Raw genomic sequence first — 17,852 nt, forward strand, 5'->3', positions numbered from 1 at the left:
ACACAGCGACATCAGAACATCACCACACAGGTCTGGCTGACCAAAGTGTCTGTACACAGGAGGGACTTTTTTGCTTTACAATTTTTTTTATTGGCTCTACACTTTCCCGCCACCTATACCACCATTACCTTAAATACAGCAAAAATCAGCTGAAATTACTGAACACCAAACCTGTCCTCTACACTGGCAGACAGGATCAAGGTGATACTGTTTCAACTTAATGCATTTTAGTTTCCAAGACAGACTGAGAAAAAACAATGCACCTTCATCAGAAAATACATTCCTGACAAGAGTAAGACACCTTAGATTAAATATTTAATCTATTTAAAGAATTTCTCTATCAAGTCCACCTAGCCCCTCTTGCTGTATCAAATATGTTGATTCCTGTTTTAGCATAGTCTGCAGAGGAAGAGACTAGAAGTTTTATTGAAATCAGATTTGGCTGTGCCATGTTTCAAAATATTTTGTAAAAATACTCTCCATTAATAAAAACTTTCAACACTGCTTTGAGGCACTGATGTCAGGAAATCAGATTCATGAAGCATGAACAGCCTGTTACAACATAAAGATCAAATGATAGGAGTAAATATCATGGCAACTGAAATCAATGACAAATCTTGCATTAAATGGAGCGGAGCTGCGATTTTGTTCTGTTTCCAGGAAACACAAATGCATTACATCAGTTGAGATGCACTTCCCATCATGATGACTCGATTGCAGAGTCCCATGGTAAATTGCTCTTGAGATAGAAGAAGCTACTGAAATACCATTGACCTCTCCCCCAGAAGCTATATATCTCTGCCTTGTGCATAAAACATTAAAAATTTTAGGAAACCAAGGAAATTAGAGCCATCATTAACAGAACCTCAATGATACTGAGAGAACTAATAAAGATGCAACAACAACAAAAAAAACCAACAAATCTTTAGAAGGTCAAAAGAAACAAGACATGCAGTGGTCTTACTGTCTTTTCAGCTACAAAATTTGCCCCTACAAATACATTTTGACCTTACAACTAATTGCAATCAAATTTGATCAAACAATACATGTATCAGATGAGTTCATGAAAAACAGCAGCTAGGAAGACCAGAGACAATGAACAAGTGGCTGCTAAAAGGGAACAGAATTTCTGCCCACCTTATGTGATGACAGAGGTTCCAGGCAGCACAAAGGCTAGGCAACAAAAAAATGGGTGGAGGAAGCAAAGAGAGAAGAAAAAGTGGCAGGAACATCCAGACTTCAGATCTAATGCCCACTGAATTGCTTGTGATTTAGAGATTATTGGTCTTCGACTTACTCAATTTGAATTGCTCTGTCACAGAGACAGAGTTGAGCAGATTCCCAGTGTTTCAGCCTAAAAAACCGTGCAACCAAAGTAGCTGAAAATATTAAGACATATAAAAGAGGAAAACTGCACTTTGGGTGGTACACAAATTATGTATTGCTCCAAAAAAAGAAAGTATTATGACAGTAAGATGGCAGTATTTGTATTACAGTGTTTTACCAAAATAATTCATAAATACATAGCTAATTTTTCTTTCAGAACATCATCATTACTAAACAAGTGTGGGATAGAAAAGAAACTGCTAAAAACTAAATAAATAAATCCCAAGCCTGGATTCAAAAGGTTCACTGATCTGTGCATCAGCTGATCAGTTGATAAAACTGAAGGACTAAATCTTGACATGCAGATTTTGACAAACAATGTAAAAGACACCAGTACGTAAAGGACCACATATAACCCCCAGCAGTACAGGATAGGAAGTCACCGTTATCCGTGCCTCTGCATGTAACTGACAGTGTGCATGCTGAATAGCAACATCGGAAGGAATCAGTAACCATCATCTAGACTGAAGATACATTACTTTACAGTCACTGTACAGTTTTAAACATGCTTACCTACTACTCCTTATTTTCACTCTCTACTCATACTCCTCCCAAAAAGCAATAATTTTTGAAGTTCAAGAGCTCTGACGTAGTTTCACAAAGATTTCCCAACTGATGCAAAGATGCAGGTTCAAGTTATGAAAACATCTACAAAAAACATCACATTATTGAACGCAGTTCTCCCTCAGTACAGCTTAATACCCCACTCTGCAACAGCACCGACTGCAGCACAATTAGCTGTGGCCAGAGCGTACCAGTAAATGCACAGGGGGATGAAATTACGTTCTGAAGCTCAGAGCAAATTCGTATTAAGAGGTGAACCAAAACAGCTGTAAATTCTAATGCTCAAGATCAATAAATGAAGCAGAAAATGGTAAGTGTCCAGAAAACTATGAATTGCAGATACAATCTAGAAGCAGCTGAAGGACATCTCTTCTGTCTTCTCTTTCAACTTTTTTCTCCCCCTAGTCTTATTCATGTTGGTGAGGTAAACTTGTCATCTTTATTGTTCTTACTGTTTCTCAACTAATACAATGCTATTTGCTAAAACAGTAATTCTTCCCTCAATGAAACTGTACCTTAGAAAAGTGGCAGCAGAAGTGGGTCTGATCAAAACTAACCATTACCTCACTTTGTGGTTTTAATACAACCACATTTAAACTGTTTTCACTGGTGACCTTGAAGAGAACAATGTACCATTATGTTTTTTATTCAAAGCTCCTAGATCCCCAGTGACTGGGAGCTGTTTACAGAAAAAGATAAACACAACAACAAATTAAGTCACAGGAAGCTATAGCAACATTCTGCTCGGACCATTAAAGCAACATCACCTGGCAGAGGGATCCCTAGATTAGAAGCCAGGTCCTGAAGTCTCATTGTGGTTCTGCCATTTTTCTGCTTTGTAGCCACTCATCTAATTCAAAATGGTTTCCCCAACTGCTTGGAAAAAGGATAGAGGTGTCTGTGTTGTTGAAGTTTTAGACAACCTCCTGGTTTAGAAAACTTCCAGATTTGTTGTGAGAACTAGTCTGTGCTCACCCAGCACTTGGTGGGGAGGTAGGGTTGGTGGATATCACTATTTCAAGTTGCCTCCAATCATTGACATACACAAAGCCAGTGAATATTCTTGTACTTCTGTCTAATCCCTTTTGCATTCTTCAGTAACATGCAAGTGACAAGAGTCTATCACAAATACAAAAAAAAAATTTTTAATGCCCACAAACTTTCAGGTAATCACCACCAGTAAAAAAAGCCCACAAAATTTTTCTAAACTAAACTACAAATTCCATGCTCTGAGGAAGATCTTCACTATAGAATTAGGATTCACAGTTTGCTAAGAAAAAAAGAAGATAGGAAGTGTTACTTGGTATCATCAACATCAGGCATGTTCTGGGCTAGGTAAATACTGGGCAAGTGACACAGAAGTCCTCTGGGGGGGAAAAAAAAAACAAACACCAAAACAAAAAAAACACCACTGAGCATGCAAGTAGAGTCCTTCATAGAGCTAACTTCCACGGTGGCAAAACTTATGTTACATAAATCATGCTATTTCCCCATCTCTGAAGGGCACTTCTACCTTAAATAACAGATCTTACACATGCACTTCCAACTTATTTTCAGAAGTTTATGAAGCCTTTAAGGCATCCATTTTCTCCCTTTTTAATCCTGGTATGTTTTAATTGAGAGCAGCTCCTCAATGTAGATCACGAAGGGGCCACATGAATATGCCTGCACAAGGGAGGAATACAAATGATTAGGAAAAAGCAGCCTTAAGGAGGAAGAACTAGGCCATTTCTTTAAACAGGGGGGTTAGTTTATGTGAACTTCAAGTGACCATGAAACTATGGTGTAAGTGTATCAAGCACAGCCAAGCTGATCCAAGATGAGCTGCTGATGAAAGGGGTTATCCTCTCATCAGCTCCCAGCAACAGGCCGATGCGGTTTATTTTCCCATCAACACTGGTGATCCTCTGACTTCACAGTGAACTCATTCAGGAAGTTAGCCAGCAGAAAACTTACCCTACACCAGAGGGAGTCAACAGGCACCTACCATTTCAGCTCCCTGAAACAGCTTGCTTTGGAGTCAGACATGTCCAGCATTAACAGACAGAAACGGGAATGAAACAAGTAGGTATAACAATCCTCATCACTCCAAACAGCCTCTTGCGACCTGCTTCTACAGGTTACCACCACAAAAGTAGGACCCAAGGTCGCTTTTGCAGTTCATCATCAAACACAGGAGCCTACAGCTCAATATATTAGCAGACATTCACCTCTGCATGTACCACAGGTTGAGAAGCCAGACAATGTGCTCAAGCCTTTTTTCTGCTACCTCTAAGTTGGTAGTGACTTCGAGCAGAGAAGCATAGGTTAGATAACTCATTTTCCACTAGTAGACCTGTCAGAGCTCACCTCTAGGAGGTCTAAAACCTACCAAAATTATATTAGTTTAAGCCAATATAGCAGTCTGTATAAAGACTTTCAAATCACTTTGACAACTTGGTTTTAAATTCCAAGGTGATGTTCAGCACAGGACATTTCTATATTTAAACAAAGCTTCAGTCTTAGCAATTTAGGTTTTAGCAAAAGAATTTCAATATTCTGATATTGCTCAATATAACCGTGTAACTGTTCTTGTGTTCTCTTTTCAATTTCAATATATATGTAAGCAGATTTCAACTTCCTTACCATGCCTCCCTTCAGTTCCACAAACAAGAAAAACAAAAACCTCCTTTTCCAAGTGCTTTGGAAAAAGTGTTTCTTGGCACAGCAGAAGGGCTAGTTGCTTTGATTCAAACACAAGTTGTTAACACAAGATGTTGCAAAGTGCTAAGAGAGTAGTTCAACATATTTAAAAAAAAGGTACACACAGCTGAATGAACAAAACAAAACAAAAAATCAGCCTTGCAGTCAAATCAGAAGGTAACAACTGCATCACCATCTTGTAAACAAGAAAAAAGGCTTGTCATGAACAAGAGGTCACCATCAGCAGGGTAACCAGCTACAGTGACATTAGCTATACTCACAACATATCCATGGCTAGAGCCATCCAAGGCGATTCATGTTAAGAGAGAGAAGGGGCATGCACTCTACATGTAGGCAGATTTATGCTTAAATAAAGTGTTAGAAAAAAAACAAACAGGAACAAGGTGGATAAGTTATTAAATTACAAATAAAGCTTTTTTTTTAAAAAAAAAGAAAGGATTAAAAACACACAGGGTAGAACAGTAAAACTTTCAGAGTGACTTGTAAAATAATGGTAAGACATGGGCCAGCTGGCATGCACAAGAGATTGTCAAATAGGGTTGGCCAGTCAGTGAAGATAACCTTTTAAATTATTTCTTCACTTTTTGTAGCTTAATGTTATCTATATGTACATTTATAAAGTACATAAGATTCAACCGTTTATGTTGTTACTAAAAAGAGTGAAAAAATTATAGTTAAGCAGAAAGCAAGCATTTGTGGCATTAAAAAAAAATAACCCTCACGCTTAAAAAACCCATAATCTTACACTTCAGTGAAATCTTATACTTTAGTGAAAAGATTTCTTCAAAATCTGATGATTTGCTGGGAGATATTTACATATCAAGTCTTTCATCTACCCCAAAAGAAACCTCTCAGAGTTTATAAATAGCTCTCCCTATAAGGACAAACATTTTCTTCTGCTATAATCACGTTCCTTTGAGCAATAAAATGTTAAACTTCTCTTACCATTCCAATCTTCTCCTTTTTCTATTTCTGATTTCTACCCCTTCAATACTACTGCCATAGATCCAACATTTTTCATTAACGTCAGATATGTGATATCACCACACACACTTCATTCATGCTTGTCAACTGACAGAACTTGTGTCTTCTCGTTCCCCTGTGAATGCTCAATTACACATTTTAGCCACAACTTTGAAGAAGCCTTCCAAAGCAGCAAGTTGGAGAAACAAAGACAGACAAGCTAAATAATTGCACTGAGTTGGGCAGCAAGCCATGTCCTCCAGCAGTAGTCCCTTATTCACTGGATGCATCTTTTCATTCAGGACTTTGTAGAACCTGTGGTTCATTTGCCAGGAGAACTTGGTCAGTAGAAACAAGGTCTGCTCTAGTGCCCCAAACAGTACAAAGATTCCTCTGCTGGTCCATATGGCTATGTCCCTATACAAGTAAATAAAACAGCCCAGAGCCTGTTCTCTAAACACAAAGTAAAGGGGCATGACACAGCTTGTATTAGCAAAGCGGAACTCTTCTCCTTACAGAAGGGGGGGAAAGACAGGCACTATTCCCACTGCCTTTTGGAAACAGTCCCTCTTTGCTTTCTCCCAACACACATGTAGGCAGTTAGGCATCTGTCTAAACTGGACCAAGGAGCACACTAAAAATCAAGCGGAATGGACAGTGCTAGAGCTTCAGCTCACATCTGCTCGGTGCTTAGTTCAGAAGTATAAGCACTGCATAGAGTTCCAACAGAAGTCCAAAAAAGGTTTGAAAGAAACAGGCAATCTACAAGCACATTCCTCCTCAAAGCCTAGGAAAGTTCCTACAACATACCAGATGATCCTGTTCTCTACCACCACAAGAGCTAAGCCAGAATTGGTACGGGGAACACACTGTTCTATAAACACTGGAGGCTGCAGGTCACCCATACTCTGACCTCGTGAAAGCACTTCTCAAAAGGACACCTCTAATCCCAAGACCCTCTTGCATTCATAAACATGAACTGAAGGCCACAGAACTACATTTAAGACTCAAGATACATGAAGAAGCAGCTTCTTGAGGCTAGCTGTCTTGGAAGTCTTTACTGGTAAAAAATGAAGTCTGAAGAAACAGGAAGAGTGAGACATCCACACAAAAGCAACTTGCTCACAAGCATGAGGCATGGGAGCCTAGCATGATGAAATCTGAGCACACCAGCTACAACACTGCGTGTTTAAAGAACACGAGTTCAGTTTCCTGTTACATCAAACAGTAACTTTCATCAGTCCTATGTTTGCCTTAAAAAAGGCAAGAAAAAAATCTCTACTGACATCACACTTAGGGCTGGGCAGACAGTGGCAGATTAGGAAATACAATGAGTCACTGCAAATACAGAACACATAGCAAGAGTTTTCAAATGGCCATACAAAATTTGGTCTTACCAAAACACCAGATAATACAGCCAAAGCAAACTACACCAGAAGAAGGGTAACAGCAGCATAGTACCTACACAAAACCAAAGCAGCTGGGCAAAATAAGAACATCGGAAAAAGGACAGAGTAAGACACAGGCCCACTGCAGGAAGAAACAAAATCAACACAATTCAGCAATCAAGAAGGAAACACCAGCTAAAATAAGCTAATGGGTGGACAAGGAGGAAATAATATTAAGCTGAAAATACAGATACAACCGAAAGAAAGAGAAAGCCCTGCAAAGAAAGCACAGCCAACAGAGCTATGTTCCAAGAAAGAATTCACGCTGGAGAAGTTGCCAAGGTACTGTATATGCATGAAAGAAAACCAAAATATAAACACAAAAATAACCCAGTGTAAGTGAAAGAATGAGTTATCATAAACTTAACCACTATGTGTTAGGGAAAAAAAACATTAGTGAAATACTAAGGCACATATTTAAAACAACAAAAAAAGTAAAATTTAAGTCAAAGACCATTAGAAGAAAAAGGAGAGGGTAGTAGCTTTACCCAGTTTGGAAGTAAATAAAATAAGACACTATGGAAGAAATGCAATGGGAAATAAAAATGAGGCAGCGAGGAAAACTGCAAAAGAATAAAAAGGATCCACACTTAGCCACCATAAGTCAGGCTGTTCTCTGAACCAGCAGAACACCCCAATGTTGCAAAAATGCTACTAAAATATCTAGGGCAAAGAAAGTGGCATCCTTCCTGCCAATTAGGAAATTTCCCCACAGGGTGAAGCAAAGTAAACAATATTATTAAGGTGATCATGACAATGCCCATCAGCAGCTCGAAATATCTGCTATTTTGGGCACACGTGGATCAGAAGGATTAGAGATGCGAAGTTTCTGTACAAAGTTGTTAAGAAATTTGGATGCAAAAGTTTTCCTTCCTTTAGGAACTATTTGTGGCTGGCATTAGGGGATTTCTCTCTGATGCAAGCGAAAGGATAAGAGGAAGGAAGAATGTTGGAATTATTAACAGCTGAATAAACTTTGTTAAGAGAACTACTGCTCAGCTGCACAGGAGTTGGTTGATAATGCAGAAACAAGGAATCAGATCAATAAGTGCTAATGAAAGCATTAAATCGTCAGTTTCCAGATGGAAGGTAGATTAACTGGTCTCACGTCCTGACAATCTCTTCTTTGGGCCCCAACATCAAAGAAGGCAAGATTACTACTGCTGCTTCTATGTTGAGGTTTTTCATTATTATTTTAATTAGAAACCACTAAAATGAGTGAGAGTTCTCTAAAGGCAGTGAGTAACATCCAAAAGCCTTCTCTTTTGGTATTCTTGAGCCAGAACTACTTCGGAAAGCCTTCAAGTGATACAGAGACCCCAGTTCTAGTCCTATTGACCCATAGGATATGGCATCTCTTAATGATCTAACATTTTGTTGTTAAAAAAACTCACTCACCCAGACTAAAGCTTGCTATCAATGTGTGTTTCAAAAGAATATGAAAATTGGAAACAATGTTTTCTTCTTAATGCCACCCATGACAAGGCACTTAGAAGCTTGGAATTAACCGAGCTTCCTGCGGAGATAAGTCACTGGGAAGAAAGTCTATTAAAAGAACTCAAAAATAAAGGAGTTCCTTGTAAATATGTAAATGACACAGTTTTGAACTAATGCATACTCTTGCCAAGCTTTTTTTTTCCCCCCAAGAACATAATTAGCATACTTCTAAGTTGAAATAAATCATTCTCAGTGTCCACTAATAGTAAAGATGAATCCATCAATTTACCATAAAAATTTAGAATGTGTTAACCATATTGTCCTTCTCCCCTGCAAAAACAAACACATCATGAGCATTTTGGATTGTTCATTTGTTAATAAAGTCACAATTGCAAGTCTGTTACCTGCCTTTTGAACTGTCTCATTCAAGTGTGCAACGCATCAATACATTGTCTGGCATAGCAGAAGCCAAAGTCTTCTATAAACATCAGCCAGGCTGGTTCCTCCCACACTAATTATGACAGCTTGACAAGAAGCGACAACGACACTACAGAAATATGCATCTTTCTCACAAGATTTTAAAAAGGGGACAAGGTGGGTGGGGGAAGCCCACTTCCCAGGATGAAAATCCTTTTTCCTCACCTTGAAACAAATTAGAAAGAAAAATTAGTATCATTTAATAGAAGAGGTCAAAGCTGAGGCTTGATTCAACACAGTTGCCACCTTCAACCACATCAACTTGTCACATCCCACAAGATAAGCAAGGCTGAGCTGTGAGAGCCTTCAGATGGCACAGGAGCAATGTACTGCAAGGAGCTGTCAATCAGTAGGTGGCACTCTTCAAACTCTGACAGTGGGAAGCCAAGTACCTGCACAAGCAAGGACACATTACACAGCAAAGTCTGGATGTTTAGCAGAAATATCAACAAGAAATATTGAACAATTTTAACCACAACTGACTGACACCCATGGGGAATGCAATGGCTTAATTTCAATAAGATATATAGCAATTCTTATACATAATCTCTGAAATTCCTAAAAATTATGAGTGCTATAAATATTTTGGATCAACACTACTGTATACTAGTGTACTGAAATCAGTATCTTAAGAAATTATCCATTACATCTGCAAAATACTTTGAGTTAAGCCTTGCAGCTAATTACATACATGTAAGTAAAACTTGCAAATGATTTTTTTTAAAACAGAAAAAAACATATCATAATTATTTAGGTTTTGGCATAGCTGTTCTTCAAAGCTGGACAGTAAATTTGTTACAATAAATAGAACAGATAACTAAACGTTTTGGAAAAATATATGAATTGTTATTTCTGTGATATTTACTAAGTGAAGATGTAGCCCACGCACCAAAAGATTCAATTGTTTTTAGTGTTAAAATCAATACAAGGTATAACAAGAAAGAAAACATTGCTCTATAAAACAGGTGTCAAATTTTCCATTCCTGCAAAGAGTATTCCTTCATTTAACATTACAGACTTTTTTTTTTGTATTTTAAATACAGATTGAAATCAATACACATTGCTGCTCATTTGATGAAACAGGAAAGGAAGAGCAGATTTAGTAAAGTCCAAGTACAGGTACTTGTAATTGAAACAGCCAGCAGAGGGAGTATAAAAACAAAATAAAAAAACCCAAATAGCCCTTCTTCTTTACATATATATCTCTATTTTTTTTAACTAATTACCTTAGCTTTCTTTAGAATATAATAGTGACAAAAATACAAAAACTAAAATATTGTAAAAAACCACTGAATTTTAAATTATTAAACATAATGACTTGAAATTAAAAAAATCTGTTAATGCTAGTTTTAAAAATATTAGCTCATATTACCTTTACCAAACTGAAATAAGATTTTAATCAAGACAAGGTTAACATCAGCTAACAAGCTGCATAAGCCATTTCTAAGTTATAAATACACACACACAGACTCCCGTTCTTGTTTTCCTAATCTAAACCTAAGTTCATGATTTGAGAACATTGAGAGAATATTAGGTATCTCTTTGTATTAGAATACAAAAGGTACTGTGGTACTGATCCGTACAACAGATTTAAAAGCGAGTAAGCCAATGTATGCCGTAGATCATTAGTGGAAATGAGCATTTACGTTACCGTTTCAAAATCAAATCACTAAGTCATGTACATGCTGAAATAAAAAAATCATCTTTACACTTTCAGGATTTCACCGTATCCAACTGATGAGTATGATGCCTAAAACACAAACAAAAGGAAGGACACGAACAGGGTGACTGGAGCCACCAGCCTTGTGTTAGAATCTTAGATGAGCTGCCATCCTCCTCGCACAAGTGACAAAGAAACCATCTTCCAACTCACCTACACTACCCCACCGTGCATAATCACACCTTCCACAGTTCATTTTACACAAGAGCAAGCTTACTGAGTTAACAGTGAAGGCGTTACCTCCTTTCTCAAGGCCTAGGAGCGCTAGGTACCCCCAAGCCATCAGGCAAACATGGGCAGCAGAGCTGAGGGGTCAAAGGGACAAGGACTAGTTATTTCAAATGTAAAGTGCATGCTTTATAGGTAACCATGTGTAAAAATACCTGACTCGGACAAACAAGCCCTCCTTCGCTGTTAGCTGCTTGTGCCCGCATGGTTTCCATTCCCTTCCATGCTATTCCTTGCTGTCTGCCCTACGTGTTGGTCCATTACCCCTCTAAATAGAATGGCAATGCTTCACACCAGGATACATGGTTTTCCCATACATTAATGCAAAATGTGGTATTATGAACCACCAGTCCTGATGGGAGCCACTGAATGATATCGCTTATCATAACTATACACCACTTTAACGACAATTTTGCTTTTTATTAACGAGAAGCCAGAATCCTTGGCGTGAAAACCAGAGACAATTCTGTTTTCTACATCAGCATCTAAATTTTAAGGATGACTTAACTGTAAAACCAAACCCTGTCCACCTTTACACATGGGATTCATTGCTGAAGATCAGCATTTGGCTTACAAAACCCTGACTGCAAGTAATAAATACACAGACCAAGAAAAAAGTCAAGCCAAGAGTAACTTTCCCATTAGCACAGGTAATAAAGAATACTTTTAACTCTATTTAAACCTTAATTGCTATTTTCTCCCAGAACTACAGATCTTGCTACATCTACTTCTTACAGTACTACTCAATCGGAAAGTCTTAACATCTGGCACAGGAAGGTGCAGGATAAACTTGCTGCATCACCAAAAAAAACCATAAAAGGTAGCTGTTTATAAAATATCAATATACTTATAATAGTCTGACGAGCAGAAAGCCCCCATATGTAAAATACTCATACCTGTGAGTAGACTCATGGGACACAGGTGAAATACGCTACACGTGTGCTGCTTGAGACACTGAGTGTAGAAGGAACATGGGATGCTCCCCTGAAGGTAAGGCATTTCACAGAAACCTGGAATACCTGGCAGCTTGCAGTATCCTAAATATGGTAGAACTCCAATGGAGAATTGATCTAGGATGTTAGATACTGAAAGTTTCTCAAAACAATGTGTTATGCACCCAGTTACAGATTTTAAAGTTATGAAAAGCACCACACAAAGCTCATATAAACTTCTACAGTCCAGTCCAGTGCTTTATTAGGAATCTTAAAAACAAAAATAGCCAGATATGGCACAAACTGAGTATTTCAGAAGGTAAAATTTTAATAATATCAAGAACCTTCTAACAAAATCCTGACCGGACAGCATGCTCCACTCTGAGCTCTGAGGAGAAAGAATACATCTGTAGTAATTTCATTGTTTTTCCAGTCTTGAGGATCCTGTTAAATCACTTATAAATCATCCTTCCAAAACAGCTCATCTCAATTCTCTTTCCTACAGAAGTCTTCAGTTTCTCTGTAAAAATATTTATACTTTTTTGCCTTTAAAGTCAAACAACATATATATGTGTTATTTAGAACCTAAAATACATTTCAGGAAACAAAAGCTATGAGATGCAGCACATTATCTTCATTATTCTACATGATCTCATCCTCTTCAAAAGAATAATAGCCTTCCGGCTGCACTGTAACAAGGACTGTGCGCAGTACTCCAAACAGTTGGACAAGTGCTCTTTGCAGTAGCTGCACTGGAACTGAATAGTATCTTGTTTGACTTCCCTCCACTCCTTGTTTCCTAAGGAAATCAGATTTATGCAATCACTCAGAGAGGGAGGGAAGTGTACGCATATGTATATACGCACGCACGTGGATGCCTGTCCGTCTGACCTCACTAATACCTTTTAAGCCCATTGGCCAGTTTCAGTCGTATTCAAAAGAGGAGTAGATATATCAGACATTTGGGTTCTTCAAAGTTTCATGAGAGCGGGCTACAAAGCACGGAGAAGTGTCTCCGCAGAGAGAGAGGCTGCATGTCGTCTTAGACGTCAGCAAACTCACAGGGGATAGAACTGTTCTGCTCCTTTCCTGCCTGCAGGAAAATCTTCAGTCAGAGGTCAGAGTCAGTCAAAGACGACCAGTTTTCTTGTGTTCATGAAAGAGCTTAAAGTTGAATTCACCACTGCTTTTAAAATGGTATTTTGGACAGAGCTGATGTTTTCTGTGTCATCCTCTTCTTGGTCTAGCACAGGAAAGGATTGCCCTACATGACACATATTGCCTGGCTCAGTCCCTTGCTCCTGAGACCACTTATTTTAAAACATCAGAGTTGTACAGCATTCTACCCCTCTCAAACACAGAGAAAATAAAAACTGCAAGAGCTTAGGATACCCTTCAGGCCTAAGGAACTAAGAACTAAGGAACTCTGTAACACAATCAACTATCAGTTTCAAGTTTCAAAAGGACAATGCAGCAAATATATAGTCATCTTTATTCACCTCTACCGTAGAACTACCACAATTGCAGATTATTGTGCTAAAGACAGCTGTAAGGCAATAACACAAATGATGAGGTTTCAGCTGACATCTCTATAGCTCTTCTCACATCCCCCCAAAATACATACAGGTGTGAACTACATACTATTCACCTGTATCCAAAAAGCCATCTAATAAAAGTATGCTAACAGAATAAAATGCAAGTGGAGGAACACTTTAAGGCATAAACCTATGCTTTAAGAAACTGTCACAAAAAGAAGGAAAAAAAAAATCCAAAACAAACAGAAACCCCAAATAACCACAGCCGATTGAAGCCACCCTGAGCATCAAAACATGAGGCGAGCAAAAAAGTTTCCGATTTAAAAAAACAAAAAGTATGTCAGCCCTGACAGACGCTCCCCTTGGCAATTCATCAATCCCGTGAGCAAAAGCGAGCCCCGCACGTTTCCCGCGGGGCGCTGAGGGCGGCCGGGGGCAGCCCGAAGCCCCGGCGGCTCCGGGGACGCCGCATCCCGGGGGCGCCCGCCCGGCGGGGCGCCGTGAGCAAGCGAAACGCCCCGGAGCGGGGACGGCGGCGGCAGGCTCGGGGCGAGACACCCCGCCGGGGCGCCGGGCCGCGTCCCTACGAACGGGGAGCTTCTGTCCTGACAAACCCTCCCTCCTCCCGCCTCTCACACCGCCTCGGCCGCCGCCGGGCCCCGCACCGAGGAACGGAGCGGCCTCCCCCGCCCCGCGCCCTCCCGCCGCCTCCGGGCCCGGCGGGAGGCGGCTTGGGCTCCGCCGGCCGCGGCTCGCCGCCGAGCGCCTGAGTGGCCGCGCTGTTCTGCCCTCCCCGCCGGCCGGCCAGCGGCCCCGCTACAGCGCCGGCCCCCCGCGGCACACGCTTCCTCCCCGGCTCCTCGCCCGCCTCGCAGCGAGCCGCGGCCCGGGGAAGGAGGCAGCCGGCACCCAGCCGCTTCAGAGCCGGGGGATTCGCGGGCGTGCGGCAGGTCTGACTGGGGATGCCGAAAGAAGCGATGCATTTCACCCTTTTCGGTCTTCCTCCTCCGCTGCCGCCGCTTTTCTGACAACGGCCGCCACCGTAAGGCTTCCTTATTGCTACTTCAGGTAAGTAGGGGCGAAAGTCTCCATTCCCCTACGTATCAATTCCTGAGCAAATGAAGCACGCACCAAGTAAAAGGCTGCCACACATGCACGGAGAGTTGTCCGGTCCCGAAATGATGCCGAAATCCCCGAGGCGCTAACAGCCAGCGGCCACAAAGAGCACTCAGTTACACCGAGCATCCCCTTTGTCCATGCATCCTCGATACACACCCGGCCGCTCCTCCATGCGTCCACGCACGCCCCACGTACGCGGCCCCTTTGTGTCTTCGCCTCCCCCCCACTCACAAAGAAATGCCCTCTCCTGAGGCATGCACGAGCCTCGGGCGCAGCCCCTCGCCTCCCCCGAGACACGCGCGACCCGCCGGCGGGCACGGCGCTCCGGTACCTACTTGTGTTCAAGAAACAGTCCGTAAACCTCCTAAAGCAGCTTGTAGAATTAGATCCATCTTCCATGTCTGGCCCTAGGAGCAGGGGAGACGAGAAGGAGAAGAAGGCGCCTCTCTGCCGCTGCTGCCGCCTAGGAGTCCTGCTCCCGCCGGGGCCGTCGCCTCCTCGGATCCCGTCGCCGCGGGCTGCTGCTGCAGCACCGGGGGAATTGCAGGACCACGGGCGAGAGGCGGCTGGGGAGAGGAGGAGCCGGGAGTGGTGCTGCCGGGGGCCGCCGGCTGCGGAACGGAGCAGCAAGCCCTGGATGGAGGAAGAACAGAAGAGTCTCCTCCTGCCGCTGCCGCCTGGATGGGCGATCAAGTGAGCTGCTGCTGCTCCGCCAACATCTCTTCCTCCTCCTCCTCCTCCTGCCGCTCTCACTGCCTCTCCTTCCCTCCCTTGGAGACTCGTGAGGTTAAAGGAAGACGAGGAGGGGAAACGAGGAGGCGGCGGCAAGAAGTAAAAAGAAGATGGAGAAGCGGAGGAAAAGGAGGGGATTGGAGCGAGGAAAGGAGCCGCTGCCGCTCTGGGGACGATGCTGGCGGAGGCGGCGGAGGAGGCTGTCCCTGCAGCGCGGCTCCTGCTGCTGGTGGTGGTTGTTAGGAGGAGCGAGAGGGAGCTGCAGGCAGCCGAGCCGCCTCCAGGAGCGGGGGGGGGAGGAGGAGACCCGCCGCTGCCTCCACCTCCGCCGCCCTGGCCATGGGAGTGGAGCGGGCGGCTGCCGGAGCTGGGCTTTTCCCGGGGTGCAGCAGCCAGGGGGGCAGAGGGGCGGGATAAGAGCCGCTTCTCCGGGTTGGACATGCTTCCGCTCTTCCCTCCCTTTCGCGGCAGCTTAAGGCAGGACGCCTAGAAGGTACACCGGAGTAACAGGGCAGCCGAAAAAGGACGGAGCCAAACGAGAGGCAACCGCGGTTCGGTGCCTCTCTGCCCCCCCCACCCCCAGGGCAGCCCGCGGGCAGTATTTCCTCGGTCCCCGCCCTCACCGAGTCCTCACATTGCCGTTCCCCCTTTAGGCCGGAGGGAACGGGGCGCTACTGACCGCCAAGCGGTTCCGATCCCCTTTTAAAGTCCGCTGTCCCTCATGCTCCCACCTCGCATTCGAAGCAAGAAAACGGCAACAATCCCTATTTTCTTCGAGCGAGGCAAATATTGCCCCGTACGTGCGTGCGCGTCTGCAAAGAAGCAGATAAAACCACCGCAGTGCCGCTTCCAGCACCAGCCCCGGCGCCAGAAAACGCCCACTGGCGGGGCCAGCGCTTCCCAGGCTGCCTCCCTCTCTCCCGCCCTCCCTGCCAGTACCCGGCGCGCACACAGGAGTTACGGCACAGCGGTTACCTAAAGGGAAGGCAGGGAGGGAGACACGAGGAAAAGATCCTCCCAATGCGGCCTCATCATTTTGAGCGGATCTTTCCAGCCGCGGGATCAAAAGGCAGGCGACACGCGGCGCCTGGGACGAAGACACCGGAGAGCTGGCCCTCCGTGTCTGGGGGGCATTGGCCCCCCCCCGTCCAGGGAGCCACAGTCCCGTCCCGATGCTCCCCATCGCACGTGTGTGCCTCAGCCCCCCTCGGCCGCCAGTCCGCCCTACGCCGGCACACCGGCCCCACCTGCCCCCTAGGCCGTCCAGCTCCCCGAGGGGCTCCGTCAGCCCCCGGCCGCAGGTGCGGCGCGGCTCCGGGGGCCGCTACCGGCCTGGCTCCGAAAGCACAGGCGGCGCCGCTCATCAGCGGAGCCCGCCGCGGCGGCCAGCCGCACCCCGACCGGGTAGGGGTCCCCGGGCAGGTAGGGTCCGGCCCCGCTCCCCTCGAAGGCGCGTCCCGCCGCTCCCCCGGCCACCGCCCCGCCACCCGTCTCGCTGTCCCAGCGGCATGGCGCCTCGGTGGGGCCGCGCTACGGCATCCCTAAGCGGGGCCGCCGCCGGGGGAACGCCCAGCCGAGGGAAGCCCGAGGGCGGGCTCGGAACGGAGCAGGGCTAAGGGCTGCGCTGGAAGCCCCCGCCCCAGCTATTTCGTTTTCGTCACAAACTCCCTCTGCCGCGGGCGCCGGCCGCCGCCGAGAGGCGGGCGGGGAGGTCCCCGTCCACCGGAGCTTACCTCCGTCAGCGGGGAGGGAGGCGGGCATCGCCCGGCCGAGCTCCCCTCGGCCCGGCCTACCCCTGCCGGTGCGCTCCCTCCGGGCCGGGCGGCCGCGGCCGCCGTCACCCCGCCCTGCCTGTCAGCCTAACGGCACCCCGGGTGCGGGCAGCACCCCCGCCGGGGCAGCCTCGCCCCTGGCCCCGCAGCCCCACAAGCGCCGTTAACCGGCGAGGGCCGTTAGCGAGCCGGGCGGCTGGCGGAGCCCGCGGCGCCCCGGCGCTCGCCCTGCGGCGCCGGCGCTCACCTGGGAGCCGTCCGCCCTGCCCTCGCCGCCCCTCCCCCGGCCCGGCGGGAGGCTACCGGGCAGCGGGGCTGCCCCCGCCCGCGGAAGGGAGGCTGAGGCGCATAGCCCGCTGCCAGGGCGCCGGGCTAGCAGCGCCCGGCTCCCCCCGGGCGGTCTCGGTGCCACCCGCCCTCCCGGGGGGAGCCTCCCGGGGCTCCGCTGCGGGGCCGGCAGGCGCCGCGGTGCCGTCCCGACTCGGGAGGGCGTCCCGGCCGGGACTCCTTTTCCTCAGGTACCTGGACGGGACGGAGGGAACGTGGCTCCTCAGCGAGCCGCCCAGCTCCCCCGGCGCTCCTGCCGGCCGGAGGGGCGGCCGCCGTGTACCGGGCGGCAGATTTTGTGGCGGGGAGAGGGAGGCCAGCGCTGCCCCGCTCGGCGGAGGCTGCGGGAATCGGTGCGGGGACCGCGGGAAAGGTGTTTCTCCGGCTGTTTGCAGCGGGGCAGGCAGAAGGCGGGCGATGCTGGTTTCCTCCTCCGCTGCCGGGAGAGCGAGGCGCCGCCGCCGCCTTCCTCCGGAGCCGCTCCAGGTGCGGCGTTAGGGGTCTGCGGG

General features: G+C 45.9%; 1 protein-coding gene across 2 annotated transcripts in view; it reads right to left on the bottom strand.

The window, feature by feature from the left end:
* The window catches only part of PDE10A (phosphodiesterase 10A), a 195,931-nt gene extending 179,845 nt beyond the window's left edge, over positions 1-16,086 (bottom strand). Inside the window, exons 1-2 of one of the 2 annotated variants that reach the window (XM_075088069.1) lie at positions 15,976-16,086; positions 14,848-15,145 (exon numbers count right to left, since the gene is read on the bottom strand). In XM_075088069.1, coding sequence (XP_074944170.1) covers positions 14,848-14,911 — 64 coding nt within the window. In that variant the 5' untranslated portion in view covers positions 14,912-15,145; positions 15,976-16,086. Of the gene's footprint in view, positions 1-14,847; positions 15,796-15,975 lie in introns of those variants that run through there. The other variant, XM_075088068.1, reaches the window with a different exon arrangement.
* Positions 16,087-17,852: the final 1,766 nt, after the last annotated feature.

This window comes from Phalacrocorax aristotelis, chromosome 3 (genome assembly GCF_949628215.1).
Source record: "Phalacrocorax aristotelis chromosome 3, bGulAri2.1, whole genome shotgun sequence".
Taxonomy (NCBI): Eukaryota; Metazoa; Chordata; class Aves; order Suliformes; family Phalacrocoracidae; genus Phalacrocorax; species Phalacrocorax aristotelis.